The 18,457-nt window shown below is 37.1% G+C and overlaps 1 protein-coding gene across 3 annotated transcripts in view; it reads left to right on the plus strand.

Annotated features, from left to right (window-relative positions):
* LOC132103439 (diacylglycerol kinase delta-like) overlaps positions 1–17,849 on the plus strand; it is a 66,885-nt gene extending 49,036 nt beyond the window's left edge. For all 3 annotated transcript variants that reach the window (XM_059508555.1, XM_059508573.1, XM_059508563.1), the window contains 27 exons: positions 4,098–4,208; positions 4,297–4,377; positions 4,580–4,684; positions 5,355–5,487; positions 5,732–5,838; positions 5,999–6,124; positions 6,393–6,495; positions 7,085–7,244; positions 7,509–7,617; positions 8,280–8,419; positions 8,494–8,578; positions 8,733–8,818; positions 8,931–9,030; positions 9,231–9,435; positions 9,686–9,784; positions 10,635–10,731; positions 11,213–11,320; positions 11,483–11,579; positions 11,848–11,955; positions 12,953–13,066; positions 13,506–13,640; positions 14,634–14,794; positions 15,096–15,210; positions 16,223–16,312; positions 16,418–16,534; positions 17,376–17,490; positions 17,715–17,849. In XM_059508555.1, coding sequence (XP_059364538.1) covers positions 4,098–4,208; positions 4,297–4,377; positions 4,580–4,684; positions 5,355–5,487; positions 5,732–5,838; positions 5,999–6,124; positions 6,393–6,495; positions 7,085–7,244; positions 7,509–7,617; positions 8,280–8,419; positions 8,494–8,578; positions 8,733–8,818; positions 8,931–9,030; positions 9,231–9,435; positions 9,686–9,784; positions 10,635–10,731; positions 11,213–11,320; positions 11,483–11,579; positions 11,848–11,955; positions 12,953–13,066; positions 13,506–13,640; positions 14,634–14,794; positions 15,096–15,210; positions 16,223–16,312; positions 16,418–16,534; positions 17,376–17,490; positions 17,715–17,767 — 3,060 coding nt within the window. In that variant the 3' untranslated portion in view covers positions 17,768–17,849. The remainder of the gene's footprint in view (positions 1–4,097; positions 4,209–4,296; positions 4,378–4,579; positions 4,685–5,354; positions 5,488–5,731; positions 5,839–5,998; positions 6,125–6,392; positions 6,496–7,084; positions 7,245–7,508; positions 7,618–8,279; positions 8,420–8,493; positions 8,579–8,732; positions 8,819–8,930; positions 9,031–9,230; positions 9,436–9,685; positions 9,785–10,634; positions 10,732–11,212; positions 11,321–11,482; positions 11,580–11,847; positions 11,956–12,952; positions 13,067–13,505; positions 13,641–14,633; positions 14,795–15,095; positions 15,211–16,222; positions 16,313–16,417; positions 16,535–17,375; positions 17,491–17,714) is intronic.
* Positions 17,850–18,457: the final 608 nt, after the last annotated feature.

Here is an 18,457-nt window from a genome sequence, read left to right on the forward strand (position 1 = left end):
TGTGTTTAACCAAGCGTTGCTGAACAAAGAAAGTGTCTTCATTCATTTTTATAGAAAAATGTACCAACAATGTTGACCTGTGCTTCTGGGTAGTGTAGCTTATGGCCCTGCATGCTGTTAGTTCCTCATGATATTTTGGAACACTGATTGCTTGAATGACAGCTGTGTTTGCTGACAGCTCATTTGTGTTTCCATGGCAACTGATAGATGAGGGTGATTGGCTGATATTTGGCTATTGCTGTGATTTGAAGGTGATCATATTCAGCCATTGTAGGACACATACAAGCAGTGTTATGTTTTTCAATTAAGATCAGTAGGAACATGTAAAGTCTGTACTGTCACATATGCTATATACATATGATATGTGTCTCACTCACTCACTGTTTTCTTTTGAATGGACACTTAATTAAGATTTATTGCATTTGATTTTGTTTATCTATGGTGATATTTCCTGAATGGACAAACCATTTCTTGGAGTGTGTAATTTGTTAATGACCCATGCTATGCTTTCTTGTTCATTTTCTCCTTTGTTCCCTTGCATATTTAGTGGAATCATCTTTCTCTCTCTCTCTCTCTCTCTCTCTCTCTCTCTCTCTCTCTCTCTTTCACTATCATCAATTGCATAGTTACTGAACTGCATTGGAGATGAGTTATTTAGTCACATTATGAGTATAATGACACATGATTGTCCTAATAGCTGTACTTCTTTGACTTAAAAAGCCACTCAGATCCACTTTAACAGCAATTCGAGGGTCAGAAAATGACAAATTCATCCCAATAGTTTTATGTTTATTTTATTTTTATAACAAAATTAAGTCTCTCAGCATTATTTCAAGGCTTTGAATTATCAAAAATTGCAGGAAGATTTGTGAGCAAAAGCCATACCCAAAAAGGTAGGTTAATTTCAGACCAGGGAAAACCCTGGGAATATAATTCGACTGAATGTCTAAGACTGAATTGTTAGTATTCACACCACAGCAACACAACAGACTAGTGGATCTTACCAAGGGGTTAGGTGTGTGGATGTTATTTCTTTTTGGTAGATGGTGTAACGACACCATTACAGGGGTCCAAAAATTAATATCTTTCTTTCAAAATTTGCACTATAAAAGTGACTGACTCAAAAACAAAAAACTCAGTACCCGTAAATGAAAATGGCAGCCTCCAGATTGTGTACTTCCAGAGCTACATACACTGTCTGAACAATTCCCATTGACATAAATGGGAATGCTGACAGATAGTCCTCTCCAGGTTTTATAATTACTTGGATCTAATCAGCTTTGGTGAAAGGAATCATGGGATTTGTATTTCCAGCTCTATGTAGGGCATTGCAGAGGCACTGTGCCCTTCAGATGAGAGAGGGAGGACAGAAGAGGGGATAAAACAGAGAAAGGAGGACAGAATGACAGAAAACAGGGAAGGGAATGAACAGGGTGAGTCGGAATGACGCAAGAAAGATGAGAAAAAGAGAAAGAGAACAGCAGGGTGAATACAGAAGCTGAGGATTTGAGAGGAACTAAAAAGAGAGTGAGGAGAAGATTAGGAGAGGAAGAGGAGATTAAACAAAAATAGCAATCATTGTATGAGGATGTCTATCCTTAGTTTCTCTGAGTCACCATCTGACATCGCTGTGTGTGTGTGTGTGTGTGTGTGTGTGTGTGTGTGTGTGTGTGTGTGTGTGTGTGTGTGTGTGTGTGTGTGTGTGTGTGTGTGTGTGTGTGTGTGTGTGTGTGTGTGTGTGTGTGTGTGTGTGTGTGTGTGTGTGTGTGTGTGTGCTTGCTTGCACACTGTGACAGATCAAAGATGCCCTCATCTTTTATGAATGTGGAACCAGCTCTGTTCTGAAAGGATGAAGTGAGTGATGTCTGTGTCTGATGCTTGTCTCAGTATACAGGGAAGCTTCACTGGCAGAGATCCACAAGTCTAGAGTCTCTCATCTAAGCTTGTACACACTTATTTCATTTCATTTTATTAAACACACACACTTTTCTTTTTATACCTTTTCATTGAACTTTGTTGTTTTCTGAGCTAATTATATTTTCTAGAATACGAAATTTTTTGCATAAAATATAATGTAACTGATTTTAAATTTGACTGATATAAAACAACCTAAATCTGCTCCAAGAAAAACATTGTTTAATTCATTTATGAATTTTTTTTTCCTATTGTAAATGACCCCCAGATGTCCTCAAAGGGAAGATTTTCACAGACTTAACCACCTTCTGGGGGCAGTTATTCACTAACCACACACATACATTTATGAGCTCTGCTGGGAGTCATGGTGGCAAAAATGAGACACTTGTTGAATGGCATGTAGAGAATATAATCACCTGCAAAAGTGATGTTGAGGTTACATTAACACTGCCATTGAATATGGCTCAAATCTGGCTTTATCTCCCCTCACATAAGATCTAACCCTAAGTTTGCTCCCCATCTCTATGATTGCTTGTTGAAGCAATTTAGTACATTTAAAATATATTTAATTAAATATTTTTAAATAAGACACTGCAACAGTTCAAATTTCTTTAAAACATGACAAAATATTATTAAAGAAATTATTTCAAATGTGCTTTAAAATTAAACTTTAACTTTGACATTTTACTGAGTGCGCTTTTAAATTTACTGTAAGCTTAAGTAAACTTTTGTGGCTTTTTGTTTCATTAATAGGTTATCATTATCTGCAAGTACGGGTTTTTGTTTTTTTACACTTTTAAGTTTTGAAGTACACTAAATGCACATTCAAAACAATTAAACACACTTCTATTTCTCAAGGGTAGGAGTGTATGAATCTGATTCAGGCTCCTCAACATTCATTTTGAATATAGCCAGAGAGATACAGAACACACACCTACTCGTGCTTTCCCACCAGACCATACAGCATCCATGCAATCTCTCTTTTTCTCTCTTTCTTATGTGTACGTCATGACTCTTGTCACCTTGTTTTTAGTGTGACAGACAAACAAGAGACAGATATGCTGTGGTTTCTGTCCCATCAGCCTGTCTCACTGCTGTCCGAGCGACTGGCTTTGTTCTGCCACGATCCACTTATGAAATCCACTTCTCACGTCATGAGAGGGCACAGTATGTGACATACACAAGGACAGACTCCACTGTAATTTGATTTTACTGTGCCACAAAGTTCAGCTGTATTTGATGACTTGTTGAAAGACTTTTATAGCTTCTCTGCCCATCAGACCAGACTGAAGAGTCAAGGTTTATGGATGAAAGTTAGAGATGAATTGATGTCCAGACCATGTTTTAAAGGTCCACAGTGTACTTTATGGAAATGTGACAGTTCCTCTTTCAGTGTTGAAGGCACTTGAGTCAGGAATGTTGCTAGGCGACAGAGCAGATTTTACTGTAAGCTTACCGTAACGCCTTTACAGTTAACCAGTGTTTGTTTTTATAAGCAATTAAGCAAGGGATGCAAAGAAAAACCTTGTGAGAATGAAAGTGTTCAAACTGGTTTTTGGCAGTGTTCTTATGGTAAATCTGATAGAGGCTCATAGATGGTTTTAATATACCAGTCTTTTCCTCTGAATTCCTTCAAAATGTGTGTAAAAATCTCTTATACTATAGTAATACGTTTTCACCGAATTCAAATACTTACCAAATACAGCTGCCACAAAGAGTATAATGTTTTAAAGATCTGTTCAATACATTTTATCATGTTTACAATCATCAAAAATAATGTGGGAAAAGTCCCCATGCAGTTCCATCTGGTCCTGGTGATAAGCCGCTGTGACTGAAATACAGGATTGTTAATTCAGGTTGGAGCCTCAGGAGTTTGTGTTTGTTCATTTCTTATTATGTTTTAGTATAGCAACCAGAAGACTGAATTTCATGCATGTGCAAAAGAAGCAATTTATGAACACTAGTAAATCCACCGGGCTGTAAAGCAGTTTCTAAAAATAGCCAGTTCTAGTATGGCATGAAATTGTTTCATTATGAAAAATGTGGCAGTAGGGATAGTAGTAGTTTGTACACATTGATGCATGAACACTATTGTAAAAACAAATCAAGTCATTGGATTTGCATTAGCTGTCTTGTATGCTAGTTTTTCATCTGTTTCGTCTTTCTCTGCATTTGTTTTGTAGAAGAGTGTGAAGGAGGGTCTTCTACTCAAACAGACCAGCTCTTTTCAGAGATGGAAAAGGAGGTATTTCAAACTGAGAGGCAGGACTCTCTACTATGCCAAAGATTCAAAGGTAAAATCAGGGGTCTCTGTGTCCCACTAGTAAAGACTGAACCTCTGGTGTTTGTTGGTGACAGAAACATGCTACTGTCTTGTTGCAGTCTCTCATATTTGATGAGGTCGACCTCTCAGATGCCAGCGTGGCTGAGACCAGCACCAAAAACATCAACAACAGTTTCACAGTAAGCAGAATCTCTTCTCAACAGCTTTCTCAAAACCTAGTGAACTCTTTTTGAATGTTGCTGTCTACAGTAGGTAAGAATCTCACTAGATTTTGAGAAAGCCCCATTCATTAGGTTGTTTCTTTGTTTCTCATCATTCATTCATTATTCACCGCCATTTACTAGCACACACCTATTTTATGTCTCTGACTCTCTCTCCTAGGTTATCACTCCATTCCGTAAGCTGATGTTGTGTGCGGAGAGCAGGAAGGAGATGGAAGACTGGATCAGTGCTTTGAAGTCTGTACAGAAATGGGAGACTTATGAGGTCAGTGTCTAAACCTTTGACCCCTCCAAAATCATTCAAAGGCTCAGTTAATGTGCACTGATGGCCATAATGACTGTAACAGAATACAGTTTGATGTTCCTTCACATGGATTTCTTAGTTAAGTGATCAATAAACGAAAGCCACAGAAGTAATTGCTATAATTGTAATTGTGTTAAGGTGAAATATTGATGTAAATGAGTTAGCGTGTCAATCAATTTAATTTTTAAACCACAGTTTAATAACTTAAATAACTTTTAAATGATCCCAAGCCAGTTTTTGTCTGTAACAGTAATGTGTGTTGGTAACCCTAGACCAGTAGTTCTCAACCTTTTTCTTCCAGGAAAAAAAAAAAAAAAAAAGATTATATTAATTTACATGACTTTTCCAGGTCTACTTCACATATTTACAATGACTGAAAATTACAATAATTTTTTTTAATAATGTTTTTAAGTAAACGTAAAATGAAAACAAAACATATACAACATTAAAACAAATCAAAATATTAATAAAGACTATAATAGTGTCTTGATTATACTAAAATAACGCTGTCTTAAGGCCTCATTGGAAGTTTCCTGAGATGCCAAAATAAGCCCCAGCCCCTGGTTGCGATTTTATTATCTAGTTATTTATTTATAGTGCTGTGATGTTGACATGATTGTACTGATCCCAGGCCAGTCAGTTTAACATGGAGCACTTCTCTGGGATGCATAACTGGTACGCCTGCTCTCACGCCCGGCCCACTTTCTGCAACGTGTGTCGAGAGGCTCTGCCGGGGGTCACCTCTCATGGTCTTTCCTGTGAAGGTAAAAATAAACACAAAGCACTGTTTGTTTTGTTGTCTGTCTTTTTTTATGATCAATTTGTTTGGATTTCCCCTTTCTTTGACATTTCCCATTTCGTGCATTGTTTATTCTGCTCGTAGAACGAACAATGATGTAGATTGTTTATAGCGCAATCAATGAGTCATGAATAAGAACATTGCCCTCAGCCTGTTATCACTTTCTAGTGACGATCTGTCTAATGTCATCTTTTCTCTGTGTGTGTTAGTGTGTAAGTTCAAAGCCCACAAGCGCTGTGCCATACGATCCACAAATAACTGTAAGTGGACCACTCTGGCGTCTATAGGAAATGACATCATAGAAGATGAGGACGGGGTAAGTGAATATTTATATTATACATGCATGTGGTCTCAGTGGCTACGTTTACATGCACCCAAATAATCCGTTTGTAATGAATTCAGTCCCAAAAGTGTGCATGTAAACATAGCCAGTGGTATTCTGTACTGTACCTAAATCAGTGTGTCTGTGTGTAAAGGTGGCAATGCCTCACCAGTGGTTGGAGGGGAACCTGCCGGTCAGTGCTAAGTGTGTGGTGTGCGATCGAAACTGCGGTAGCGTACGTCGACTACAGGACTGGAGATGCCTCTGGTGCAAAGCCATCGTACGTCAACTTCCTGCCCACTTTTTTGAAACCGATCATAGTGCTGTGTACAGTACATCACCCACACCCACAATATAGCATCACACCCAGTTCACTCTGAAACCACAACAATTAGATAACACATAAACACTTAGAGTTTACTGGAAAGACTATGACATCATATTTATACAGGTGTGTACCTTCTGTAATCAGTGTGTCTCCACTGATGAGTAAGAGACCTTCTGTGAATAATCAGTAATGCATCTCTCTATACATTGCATGTGTGTAGGTGCATAACAGCTGTAAGGAGCAGTTGGGAAAGGTTTGTCCTCTGGGTCAGTGTAAGGTCTCCATCATTCCGCCCACTGCACTTAACAGCATCGACTCTGACGGTAAGGGTTGCCCAGGCAACTGCATCAGCTCAGCTGTCTCCATAAACCTGTACATTGTTATGCTTTTGTGTATGTACTTGCAAAGGACATTATTTAGTTGAAGTATAATCAATACTATGACAGTTAATTATGCTATTAAATATCTGAAGAAAAATAGATTTTCTGAAATAATGTTTTTACAGTTGTTTATTATTTAATATATGATATGCAATATTTAACAAGCATTCAAAAGTTTGAGGAAAGTATTTTTTTTTTTTTAGAAATGTAGACTTTTGTTTGGCTTGGATGCATTAAATTGATCAAGATGAGAATGTTATCAAAACTCAGTAAAAGTACTGTGACAGTTATGGTATCATTATACTGCCATGATACATATTAAAATGTCAATTTTAAGTCAGTATTGTCATTATCTTCAGCTACAATCACAATAGAGATGTTCTTATAAAAAAAGTGTTTGAAGCTGCTTACTTTGAAAACATGAAATCCCTCCCAAGTTCTTCTCCTCTCCTCTCCTTCTCTCACTGCCACTCTATCTCCTCCTCCTCCAATCCCTCCATTGTCCCTCTTCATCATTCCTTGCTCTCCGAAGGCTTCTGGAAGGCCACCAGTCCATCCTGCTCAAGTCCTCTGCTGGTGCTAGCGAACAGTAAGAGTGGAGACAACCAGGGTGTGAAGTTCCTGCGCAGGTTTAAGCAGCTATTAAACCCTGCACAGGTCTTTGACCTCATGAATGGCGGCCCACAGCTGGGGTGAGTTTAATGCCCGCTTATCACACACTGCAATATCAATTAAAAGGCTTTATAAGGCAATAAAAAAAAAATCAGGATTCAGTCTCAGTAGCTTAGCTTTTACAACAACCAAACATTTTTTTTTTTTTTTGATAACTGTAACTGTGCTTTCGGACTTAGTGCAGCTTTTAATAGAATCCATGTAAATTAGATTGTTTTAACATATAAGTGAATTTGCCCTCTGAACCATATTTGTTGTTTTATGTTTTTTGTTTGTGCATTCAGGCTTCGTCTCTTCCAGAAGTTTGAGACCTTTCGTACCCTGGTGTGTGGGGGAGATGGCAGCGTGGGCTGGGTTCTGTCTGAACTGGACAAACTCAGCCTGCACAAACAGGTCAAAAATAACTAGAAAAGGAGTTCTTACATTTTAATGAAAGATTATGAAAACAATCATTGTTTTAGAATAACCTGCACTGATGAATGTAAAAAATAGACCAGAGACATCCATGCTACCAATCATAAATGTTATTTTTTTTTCATTCTCTTTCATTTTTTTTTCCTGAAAGAAATGCATTAAATTGATCGAAAGTGGCTGTAAAGATATAATTTTACAAAAGATTATATATTTCATATACAGTAAATGCTTTCTATTTATCAAAGAATCCTACAAAAAAGATAATATTTTCTACAAAATTAGCAGCATAACTGTTTTCACCATTGCTAATAATAAGAAATGTTTCTTTAGCACCAAGTCAGCATATTAGAATAATTTCTTAAGATTTGTGTGACTGGAGTAATGACTGCTAAAAAATTCAGTTTTGCCTTCACAGAAAAAAATTAATAAATTAAAATACAGTATTAAAATAGAAAAAAGTTATTTTAAATATGAATAATTTTCACAATACTACTTTTTTTACTGTATTTTTTTTATCAAATAAATGCAGCCTTGGTGACCATAAGAGACTTCTTTGAAAATCTAACAGACCCCAACATTTTTGAATGGTAGCACAATACATAGGGTCACATCTTCACTGTGTTGTGTTGTGTGTAAAACAGTGCCAGCTGGGTGTGTTGCCGCTGGGTACAGGAAATGACCTGGCACGTGTGCTGGGATGGGGAGGATTGTGTGACGATGATGCTCAGCTGCTGCAGATACTGGAGAAACTAGAGAGAGCTACAACCAAGATGCTGGACAGGTGAGAGAAAGAGGGAGAATGAATGAGTGGATGGATGAATGAATGAATGACTCTCATCAAACTCTGTGTCACAGATGGAGTGTGAGGACCTATGAAGTGCCCACCAAACAGACTCCCGCTATCGTAAAAGAGGAGGACCCATCAGACTCTCCCCTACAGGTGACCTTGTAATATTTCACATATTGCTGTTTTTACTGTATTTAAATAAATGCAGCCTTGGTGGGTGCAAGAGACTTTCAGAAACATTTAAAAAATATCACCGACCCCAAACTTTTGAATACAAGTGTCTAATTGTGATGTTTTTGAAATCCAGATTACACAATATGCTGATTCTGTTGCCACTCACTTGACCAAAATCCTGGACTCTGACAAACACAGTGACATTATATCATCTGCTAAGTGAGTATAAAGACGGTAAAGAGGGTTATGTTTATAGTAGTTCAACATTTTTTGAAACCTCTTTAAAAAAAGAAAAAACCTCTTTTGAAAAAAGGTTTTCTTTCTATCAAAGGTTTCTGTGTGGAACAGTTAATGATTTTGTGGCTGAGGTCGGCAAAGCTTATGAAAGGGCCTCAGAGAATAAAGAGGAGGCTGATGCTATGGCAAAGAAGGTAAATCTGGAGGCTATTTTTTCAAAAGTTAAATGATGAGCCTAAAAAACATGTACATTTTTAATAGACAGATGAGTTAAATGAACAGTCAAAACAATTTTAGGAATTAACAGTCAAAAGCTAAATAGACTATCAAAAAAATAGTTAATTGAAGAGTCAGAAAAAAATGAAAAATGTTGTGCTTGATGTGTCTCTCTCAGTGTGCCATGTTGAACGAGAAGCTAGACTCTCTGGTTAAGGCTCTCAGTAAAGACGCCAATGCCCAGCTGGTGCCATCTGGGTCAATCTCACCAGACGAGAGCAACTCTTATCAGTCCAGACCCTTCAGATCAAGAGAGCAGCTGATGCTGAGGGCCAACAGCCTGAAGAAAGCACTCCGACAAATCATAGATCAGGCAGAAAAAGGTCATTCTTCACTGTGCACACGAGTGGAAAGTAACTGGATTTTGGACCAGTGTTTGATTGCATAGAATAAGGGAATCAAGAAGAACATTATTTAAGTATTGCAAGAGTACTGTAAGACAAACCTACTGAACTTCATTCAAACAATTGACAACAAAAGAGAAAAACATGAAAAGGCTTAAGTGAAAAACATTTCAGATTTTAGTTTCTGCTATGTTTACCTATGTTTACCTTGTTGACTGTTTTCTCTCAGTTGTGGATGAGCAGAACAGACACACCCAGGTGCAAAGAATGTCATCCTCCTCATCAATCAAAAGAGGCAGCAGTGAGGACCTCAAGGAGGCGGAGCCACGTGAGTAACAAACTCAGTTTATGAATATTAATACTGTAGATGATGCATAGCAATTAGAGCCTTAGGGCCCTATTTTAACGATCTAAACGAAAGTGTAAAGCGCAGGTTCACTCAGGGGTGTCCAAATCCATATATGTGTGTGTATTGGCACTTTTGTTCAATTAATTAGCCAATTTCATTCATCATTATAAGTAGTAATAGGCTGAATTGCAAATAGGTAGCCTAATTCTAATACACGCAATGACTATCTTTTAAGAACTACTTTTCAGCTCCTTAAAATAGCAATGCGCTATTGGTTTTAATCTATTCAGTTATGTTTACAGGTTAATAAAGTAGATTTTATAGAGTTCAGAGTTTCATTCGGTTTTAAGAAATGTAGTTACTCTTTTTTTAGTAGACTCAAATTAAATGTTCACAGTACTCAGAACTATTTAAACTCATGATTTAAAGAAATCAGTTTACTGATTACTAGTTGCGTCTTATGCTGTATAGGACAAATCTGAATCAAGACAAACATTTTCATTTTAATGCTACTAAATTTAATCATAATTATAATGAACGTCGAGTAATTTTCTGGAGTACCGGTACATCGTACACAAAATAATTGAAACTAACAACAACAACAACAACAACAAAACCATATAGCCCGAAGTTCTAAAACGTAATATTTAAAAGAAGATGAATTTAGTTCATTCAACTTCTTACCTAAAAAATAGGTAAATTCAAAAGCAATCTTTTTCAGAGTGGTTTGATACCAATTATTATTTATTATTATTACGCAATTTTTTGTAGAGGTGTTATGTTTTTTCTTATGGCTGCATCTCTCTTTATGCCTTCATTTCATTGACAGGTCAAAACAGTCAACTACTCAATCCAACTACTACAGCCCCTATTTTGCTGGAGAAGTCAGAGAGTTTCAGCCCTGTGCTTTTCTCGGAAGAGTCTGTGTAAGACTGGGCAAACATACACATGCACACATTTAAGAGCTCTTATCTTTTTCCAGTGAAGTGCAGTAATGACATCTGAGGTTCCAGCAGCTCTAAAACCATGCTGACCATGTAATATCTCACAGTGTGTTTGCTATTGCACTCACTGACAAACTAGTACAACACATTCTCAGGCATGAAGCTGTTTTATCTTTGGTTACTGCATACTCAGTGGCTTTGCTTCAAAACCTAGTGAACTGCATGATTAGACAGATTTGTGCTTTGAACTTAAAAAAAATGCAGCACATTAAGTTTTTGACCACATCTTTCCATCTACAGGCTGTAGGACTCATGTTAACTGGGTTTGCATTTACTTACGTAATTAAAAAGCTGAAACTATGTAAACTGTCAGTTTTTATCAGTTTAATGTGTCCTTGCTTTATTAAAAAAAAATTAAATAAAAAATCTTACTGACCCCATCCTCATCCTGCTTGTTCCACAGGCAGTGCACAGAAAAGTGTGTGATGAATAACTATTTTGGCATTGGGCTGGATGCCAAAATCTCTCTAGAGTTCAACAACAAAAGAGACGTGCACCCAAAAAAGTGCAGGTAAAGTGCTTGTTAATTTCTGAATAGAGTTCACCTAATCTATATGAATATCTCTTGCAGAGAAGTGGCATTACTAGTTACTAGTTACTAGTTTTTGATTTTCAATAACCCATGTTTATATAATGTTGACTGAAACTGTGAAATCTTCTATGTATTTAACAGTAGTCGCACTAAAAACATGATGTGGTACGGAGTGTTAGGGACCAAAGAATTGGTGCAAAAAACCTACAAGAACCTGGAACAAAGAGTCCAACTGGAGGTATGAGCTCATGTCAGACAGAGAATTAAAGATGCTGACATGTGGCCTGAATGCATTTCTTCCTTTCTGACCTTTATTGGAAAGAGAAAGCTCTCTTTTTGCCATTTACTTCACTTCACACAGTATAAATGATGCTCTACCATTATCTGTGTTTGTGTACATGTGTGTATACTGTTCATCCATGTAAGTGGTCATGGTTTCATGTTTCAAACATTGTTCTGAGAATCTGTACATCATGTAACCATTCTCTTTCTTTCTTTGTGTGCAGTGTGATGGAGTGCCCATGTCCTTGCCGAGTCTTCAGGGTCTTGCTGTTTTGAACATCCCCAGCTATGCAGGAGGCATTAATTTCTGGGGTGGCACCAAAGAGGACAACGTGAGTCCATCAAATGAAACCGAATTTCTGTGCAGAGCTTATAACTTAACTTTATGGAGGGCTGTTCGCTTCAGCAAAGTGAAAATCATCTCAACAGATGAATCTGTGCCATGCATTTATCTGCATCGCATCTGTTTAATGTTCTGAGCTGCCAATAAACAGTGTCTCCTGGCCAGAGTTTCTTCTTGCAGATATGACTTTCATAATGCATCAACCACATTTACAACCACTCATCAATCCCTCAATTTCCTTTCATCATCATTTCTCAAGTACAATTTGTCAATGTAATAAAATTGCATTGTAGAGTATAAACAAGAAGCAATATGAAACAGGTGTGGATAATAAATGATGGAAAACAGAAAAAGATGCAATAAGTATTCTAATATACATTTACATATTTAGCAGACGCGTTTATCCAAAGCGACTTACAGTGCATTCAGGCTATTCATTTTCTTTTCTTTTTTACCAGTATGTGTCTTCCCTGGGTATTGAACCCACAAACACACAATGCTCTACCACTGAGTCACAGGAACACAATACAGTATACATATACAGTACACAAGACTAGTAAATATAGATATATATATATATATATATATTATGCTGTTGCTCATGCAATATTTCTTAAATATACAGTGTATTAGATGCCGAAAAAGTGGGGGGAAAGTGTATTAAAGAGGATAAAGTAACTGGAGTGACTTTGCATTATCGGATCTATCTAACTCGGATCACTGTAACAGATTCTTTCCTGTAAAGTCTATTTGGAATACCATGATGTCATTTCCCAGCAAGAGTCAGAGTGTACATAAGACACCAGGAAGGACCTGTGTTTTGTGTTATTTTATCAAAGTCGCTTTCCTTACAACATGCAGATTTAGGTTGATAGAAATAATTTTTTATAGACTTGTGTAAATAAAGTATCAGATGTTGAGAATGTGGTTCAGAGGTGGAAATTATGAAATTTTGTCTTCTGTTGTATTTTTTATTTTTTGTGTAGAATTTTGGGGCTCCATCTTTTGATGATAAGAAGTTGGAGGTGGTGGCTGTGTTCGGCAGCATGCAGATGGCCATGTCTCGAGTCATCAACCTACAGCATCACCGCATCACACAGGTCTGACCCCAAGCACACAATTCAGAATTGAAAAAACTTTCTTCCTTTCAAGGAATTGATTTCAACTCACCCTAAATGGAATTCATTTAGACTGACAAGACTTGCAATTGCAATTTGAGAAATTGAGAAATGTGATTGATTTTGTGACAACACAATGATTTACTCAGTTAAGAGATTAGGGTAAATTAGAGCTTTCGGGGAGAAATGTTTTTCCACCATGGCAAAATTAAACTTCATTTATCAAATATGATGAAATATACAGTACTTAAAAAATAGTTTTTTAAAAGATAGATGTACTTTTAAATATTGATTATTAATATTATCTAATGTTGTTTCGTGTATGAGAACGTTTATGGTAAATTTATGATAAACAATTTACTAACATGCATCATTTAGGTGAATGAAATGTCATATGAGGTGGCGTGTGCTGTCTCCTCAGTGTCGGCAGGTGAAGATCACGATTCTGGGTGATGAAGGTGTGCCAGTGCAGGTGGACGGTGAGGCCTGGATTCAGCCTCCTGGCATCGTCCAAATTGTCCACAAGAACCGAGCCCAGATGCTCACCAGAGACCGGGTCAGTGTGTGTGTGTGTGTGTGTGTGCGCTCATCTTCTTTACTCTTCTTTAAAAATGTCTTTAAACTGTGTGAACAGACCAGCATCACCTGATCATTTTCACTCGTATGGGATTCTAATAAGCTGCTGTCCCCACTGGACTAACCTAACCAGCAAGACCTCCTTTGTCAACCATTACACCAGAAAAACAAGCTTTATCAGCTCAGTTTTGCAGACGAACTGCACAGTCATGTCAGCTCTATTTATAAACAGTAATAAACAGGGCAAAATCACAATAAATGCAAGACAAATTAGAAATATTCTGTAAAACTACAATGATGTCAGTTCAGTTCAATAACTATAAAAATCATCAGTTCGGAAACTAGTTCTTTGTGCAGCTCTACAAATGCAATAGTGACACTATTCAGCTCGAGTCGGTTCAATGTTGATACAATTCATTTCAATAACAGTGTTGATGTTGTAAAATTCATCAATTATGAAACAAAGTTGATTAAGAAATAAAGCAGCTCTACAGAAGACAGTAGTGTCATCATTCAGCTGAAATCAGTTTAAGTTCTGTTTGTATACAAATGTGTAAATGCAGTCAATTCAATAATGCAGTATCACTGAATATTAAGTGTTTTTTAAGTCAAAGGTGACAGTAGCAAGGAACCCAAACTCCTTTTCTCTGACAAATGAAGGAACACACTCAATTTTTGATTCCTGGCTACATCAGTTAGCTCCTTCTGCTTGAAGATTGGGATACTGTATATCACACTGGCATTCCCAACCCCATAATGTACTGTAGCAATCAAAAGATACTGTATCTGTAATGCTTCCCAAGGCTGCATTTACTGTATTTGATTAAAATGCAACAAAAACAGTAATATTGTGAAATATTATTACAATTTAAAACATCCATCAAGTATTATAGCCCCTTGTTCCCAGCCCCCAAACACTTCTGACCTCAAACTCTAGTTTAGATGTTTATCTGTGTATTGATGTGACAACTAGGCATTCGAGAGCACGCTGAAATCATGGGAGGACAAGCGGAAAGGTGACAGCCGGCCAGCCCGACCCCGACTGAATTCCCAGCAGTCCATGGAGTATCTGAGTGAAGAGGAATGTGCGCAAGTCCAGCAGCTTGGTTTAGTGGCCGACACACTCATCAACAGGTGTGTCTATGTGTGCCTCTATGAAGAGTCTATGACATCCACAGAAATGTAGTTTGTAACCCAACAGGAATGCATAGTTTGTGGGAAGCTATTTGATAACTATTTGAGGGCTATTGAAGAAATGAGCTCTTTCTGTTTTACCTGAAACAACATCCATTAATGTAACCTCTAATCCTTCCTTGTATTAATACACAAGTAATTTCACTGTCATAATTACATTTAAAATCATGTATTAAAGGCTTGTGTGGAGGAAAAACATGTAATATGCTGCAGCTGAATGCGTTGTGATGGTGTTTTGTAGGATCCGAGAGGTGGCTAAGACTCATAAGGTGGTGGAGCAGGAATTGGCTCATTCTGTCAATGCCAGCGCTGCGGTCCTGAGTGAAGCCTTCCCCTCCAAACCCTCCAGCCCTGAGGTGACCACAACACTTCTGTTGTTGGACTGTTACGTTTAGAGAATGTTTAACAATCAAATCAACAAAGTTATGGAATTTTTGACATTCCAGCTTTATTCTGTTTGTATGGAAATAAAAATTATATATATATATATACACACACAATGTTAAAAGGTTCGGAGTCAGTACCATTTTTAAAGAAATTAATACTTTTATTGAAAGACAATTTAAAGACATGGCTACAAAAAATATATATTTTGAATAAATGCTATTCTTAAAAAAAACAAAAAAACATGTATCACAGTTTACACAAAAAATTTATGCAGCAACTGTTTTCAAAATTAATAATAATCAGAAATGATTATTGAACAGCATATTAGAATGATCACTGAAGACTGAAGTAATGACATATTAAAAAAGAAAAAACCTTTTAAAAATCTTACCAACTCCAAGCAAATCTTTGAACAGTATGATAATATATTCAGTCCAAGTGTGACACCACTGGTGAATATGATTGTAAGAGTCTGTCCCACTTTTGCTTTAATGATGCCATCACTTATTGTAAGATACATTAACTCTACAAATTAGTGTAGGTCCTTATGTGGAAGCAAGGAAGCTATTATAAAGTAGTTAATGTCGCAAATATCCTTTAAAAAACCTGAAACATTCAGCGTATTTTGCATGTTTAAACTGAATTGAATAACTGTTTGATCCCCACTGTATAAATTCAAAGCTCATAGCAGCGAGGGATGTGATGAGGATCAGTTCTGCTTTAAAGGTTAACAAATGCACCTTTCAGTCTCCAGTAGGAATAATAGCCGGTGCTTTCTTCCTGCTGAGACTTTCAGCATGTTCTTATTGAGCTGCTCACGCTGCTCTCCACAGGACCTTCATTGACCAGCCAGCAGAAGAAAAACTGAAGGAACTGAACAACACTGTGTGTTAATCACTGAACAGCAGGAGTCTGTCAGAACAACGTCAAACTAAACTTGAGCTGTGACCGTGTGTGTGTGTGTGTGTGTTTTCGCTGCAGGGTTTGAGTCGCAGTACAGCTGTAGACATTGTCAACAGCAGTAAAGTTCTCCAGCAAGAGACCAAGATGCTGCTAGAGGGAAAACTGCTGGTAAGTGACATCTCTCTCTCTCTCTTTCTGTTGCCTGTTGTTGTTCAGGAGTAATGCAGTCAGAAATATGATAAAGACATTTTTTCTATGTGTGTGTGTGTATAGCAGTTGGAATCTTCTCAAAAAGAGGAGCTTCTTTCCACAGTGGACAGTCTCAGCACCGAGTTACACAAGCTGGAGGACATTCACTGGATCTGGCCCAGCATGCACTGCTCTGAGGAGGTTTGTCATAAACCAAAACTCATGTCTCTAGCGCTTAACTTTGAGTGTGACCCTTTGGACTTGCATTTTAGCTAGCATTACTTTATCTATAGAGCACAACAGTAGGGTTCCAAAAGTAAAAAGTACATTAATTTTCACCAAATAGATTTTTTATTTAAATATGGTCTAATTTCAACTTTTAAAAAAATTTAATAATAATAATAATAATCCTGGTGAGTATTACTAGTTGATGGTTACACTACAACTGAAAAGTATTTTTTTATGTCTTTGAAAGAAATCTCCTGTGCTGAGTCAAAAAATACAGTACCATAGTGATATGAATAGTGATGTGAAATATTACAATTATTTTTATTAAATATTACAGTCTTAAGTCTTACATGATCCTTCAGAAATAATTATATCTTTATCTAAATATCAATTTTTATAAATGTTTAAACCCGTTGTTCTGCCTATTTTGTTTGTGGAAACAGATTTTTTTTTTTTTTTTGTAAGTTCAAAACAATTGCATTTATTAGAAACATAAATCTTTTGTAATATGTCTGTACTGTTCCTGTTGATCAGTTTAATGCATCTTTGCTAAATAAAAGTATTAATTTCTTTCAAAAACAGCTTTAGATATTTGAATGGAAGTGTATATACTTTAAAATAGCATTATCATACATGGTATAATTTTTTGTTATGAATAAACTATCATTTTGCAGTTCATCTCTAGCTAGGTTGCATTATGGCATAAAACTGATCATGTGACAGGAATAATATACATCACATGCATTACTGGATTCCAGCTTATTACATTGCATATGACCCCATCTCTCTTCCTGACTACCTGTTGTTCGTTTAGAACCAGGACCTGTCCCGTATGCCAGGTAAAAGCAGTATGAAGTTGAAAATCATGCCCAAGGGGAAGAAGGAGAGAGAGAGGTTACATAAACAGCGGTCCAGCGGCTCTCTGTCAGGTAAAAGACAGCCTCATAATCTCACTGTCATGCTGAATTATGGAGTATAAGAATGCAGTTATTGTAAACTAATTATTTCTAATCATCTCCTTGGACAATTGTCAAAAGTTTGGAAGCATTATGATTTTTAAATGTTTTTAAGGAAGTCTCTCATGCTCACAAATAATTGTACAGTACCTTTAGCACACAACCCTATTCTGAACACTTTTGTTTGCACCGCTCAGGATCGTGGGATATCAAAGGCGGGATGTATGATTTTGATTCTGTGGGTAACTGAGGAGCTGAAGTGGTTTGTGGCACCACTGTCATGAGGACACACTCTGACACGGGACACTGCTTTACGGCGAGAGGACGCGAGACCCGCTGTGTGGACACATTTCCCACCCCAGTGTTTGTGAGTGGCACAACACTGCATTACTGTGCTTCTGTTCTATTTCTTCTCTGCCTACGGATGCTGTCACAGGAAATTATCATCATCAGAGAGCAGGAAGTGGATCATCCATCATCTCTCTGTTTTCAGCAATGCAACTCCCGTGCATCACCTAATCCGTTCTGTTTTCTAATCTTATTTTATGATCTTGCTTCTTTTTGTCTCTTTTTATTAACACTCAAGCTGTCAGACACAAACTATAAAACTTTATTTGCTCTCCAAAGAAAAAAACAAAAACATTTATTTGGCCCCATCCTGTCGCCGCCTGAACAACAAGAAAGGAATAAATTAACTCAAAACAATTGTTTTGAAATGAAGACAAACAAGTGCAAAAAAAAAGGAATATCCTGATGAATGAATGTATGGTGGACCTGTATTATACGTCAAACTGGCTGAATAGTTCATCTGCATCAAGTCTCTGTATCTCGCTATCAAAAGATCATCATTTCTGCATGCCTTTAATGCCCTTATGCAGAAAAAAGGTCTATTTTTTTCTTTTTACTCTCGGATCGTCAGCCAAGCCGTGATGGTGTGTCG

This window comes from Carassius carassius, chromosome 2, assembly GCF_963082965.1.
Source record: "Carassius carassius chromosome 2, fCarCar2.1, whole genome shotgun sequence".
Lineage (NCBI taxonomy): Eukaryota > Metazoa > Chordata > Actinopteri > Cypriniformes > Cyprinidae > Carassius > Carassius carassius.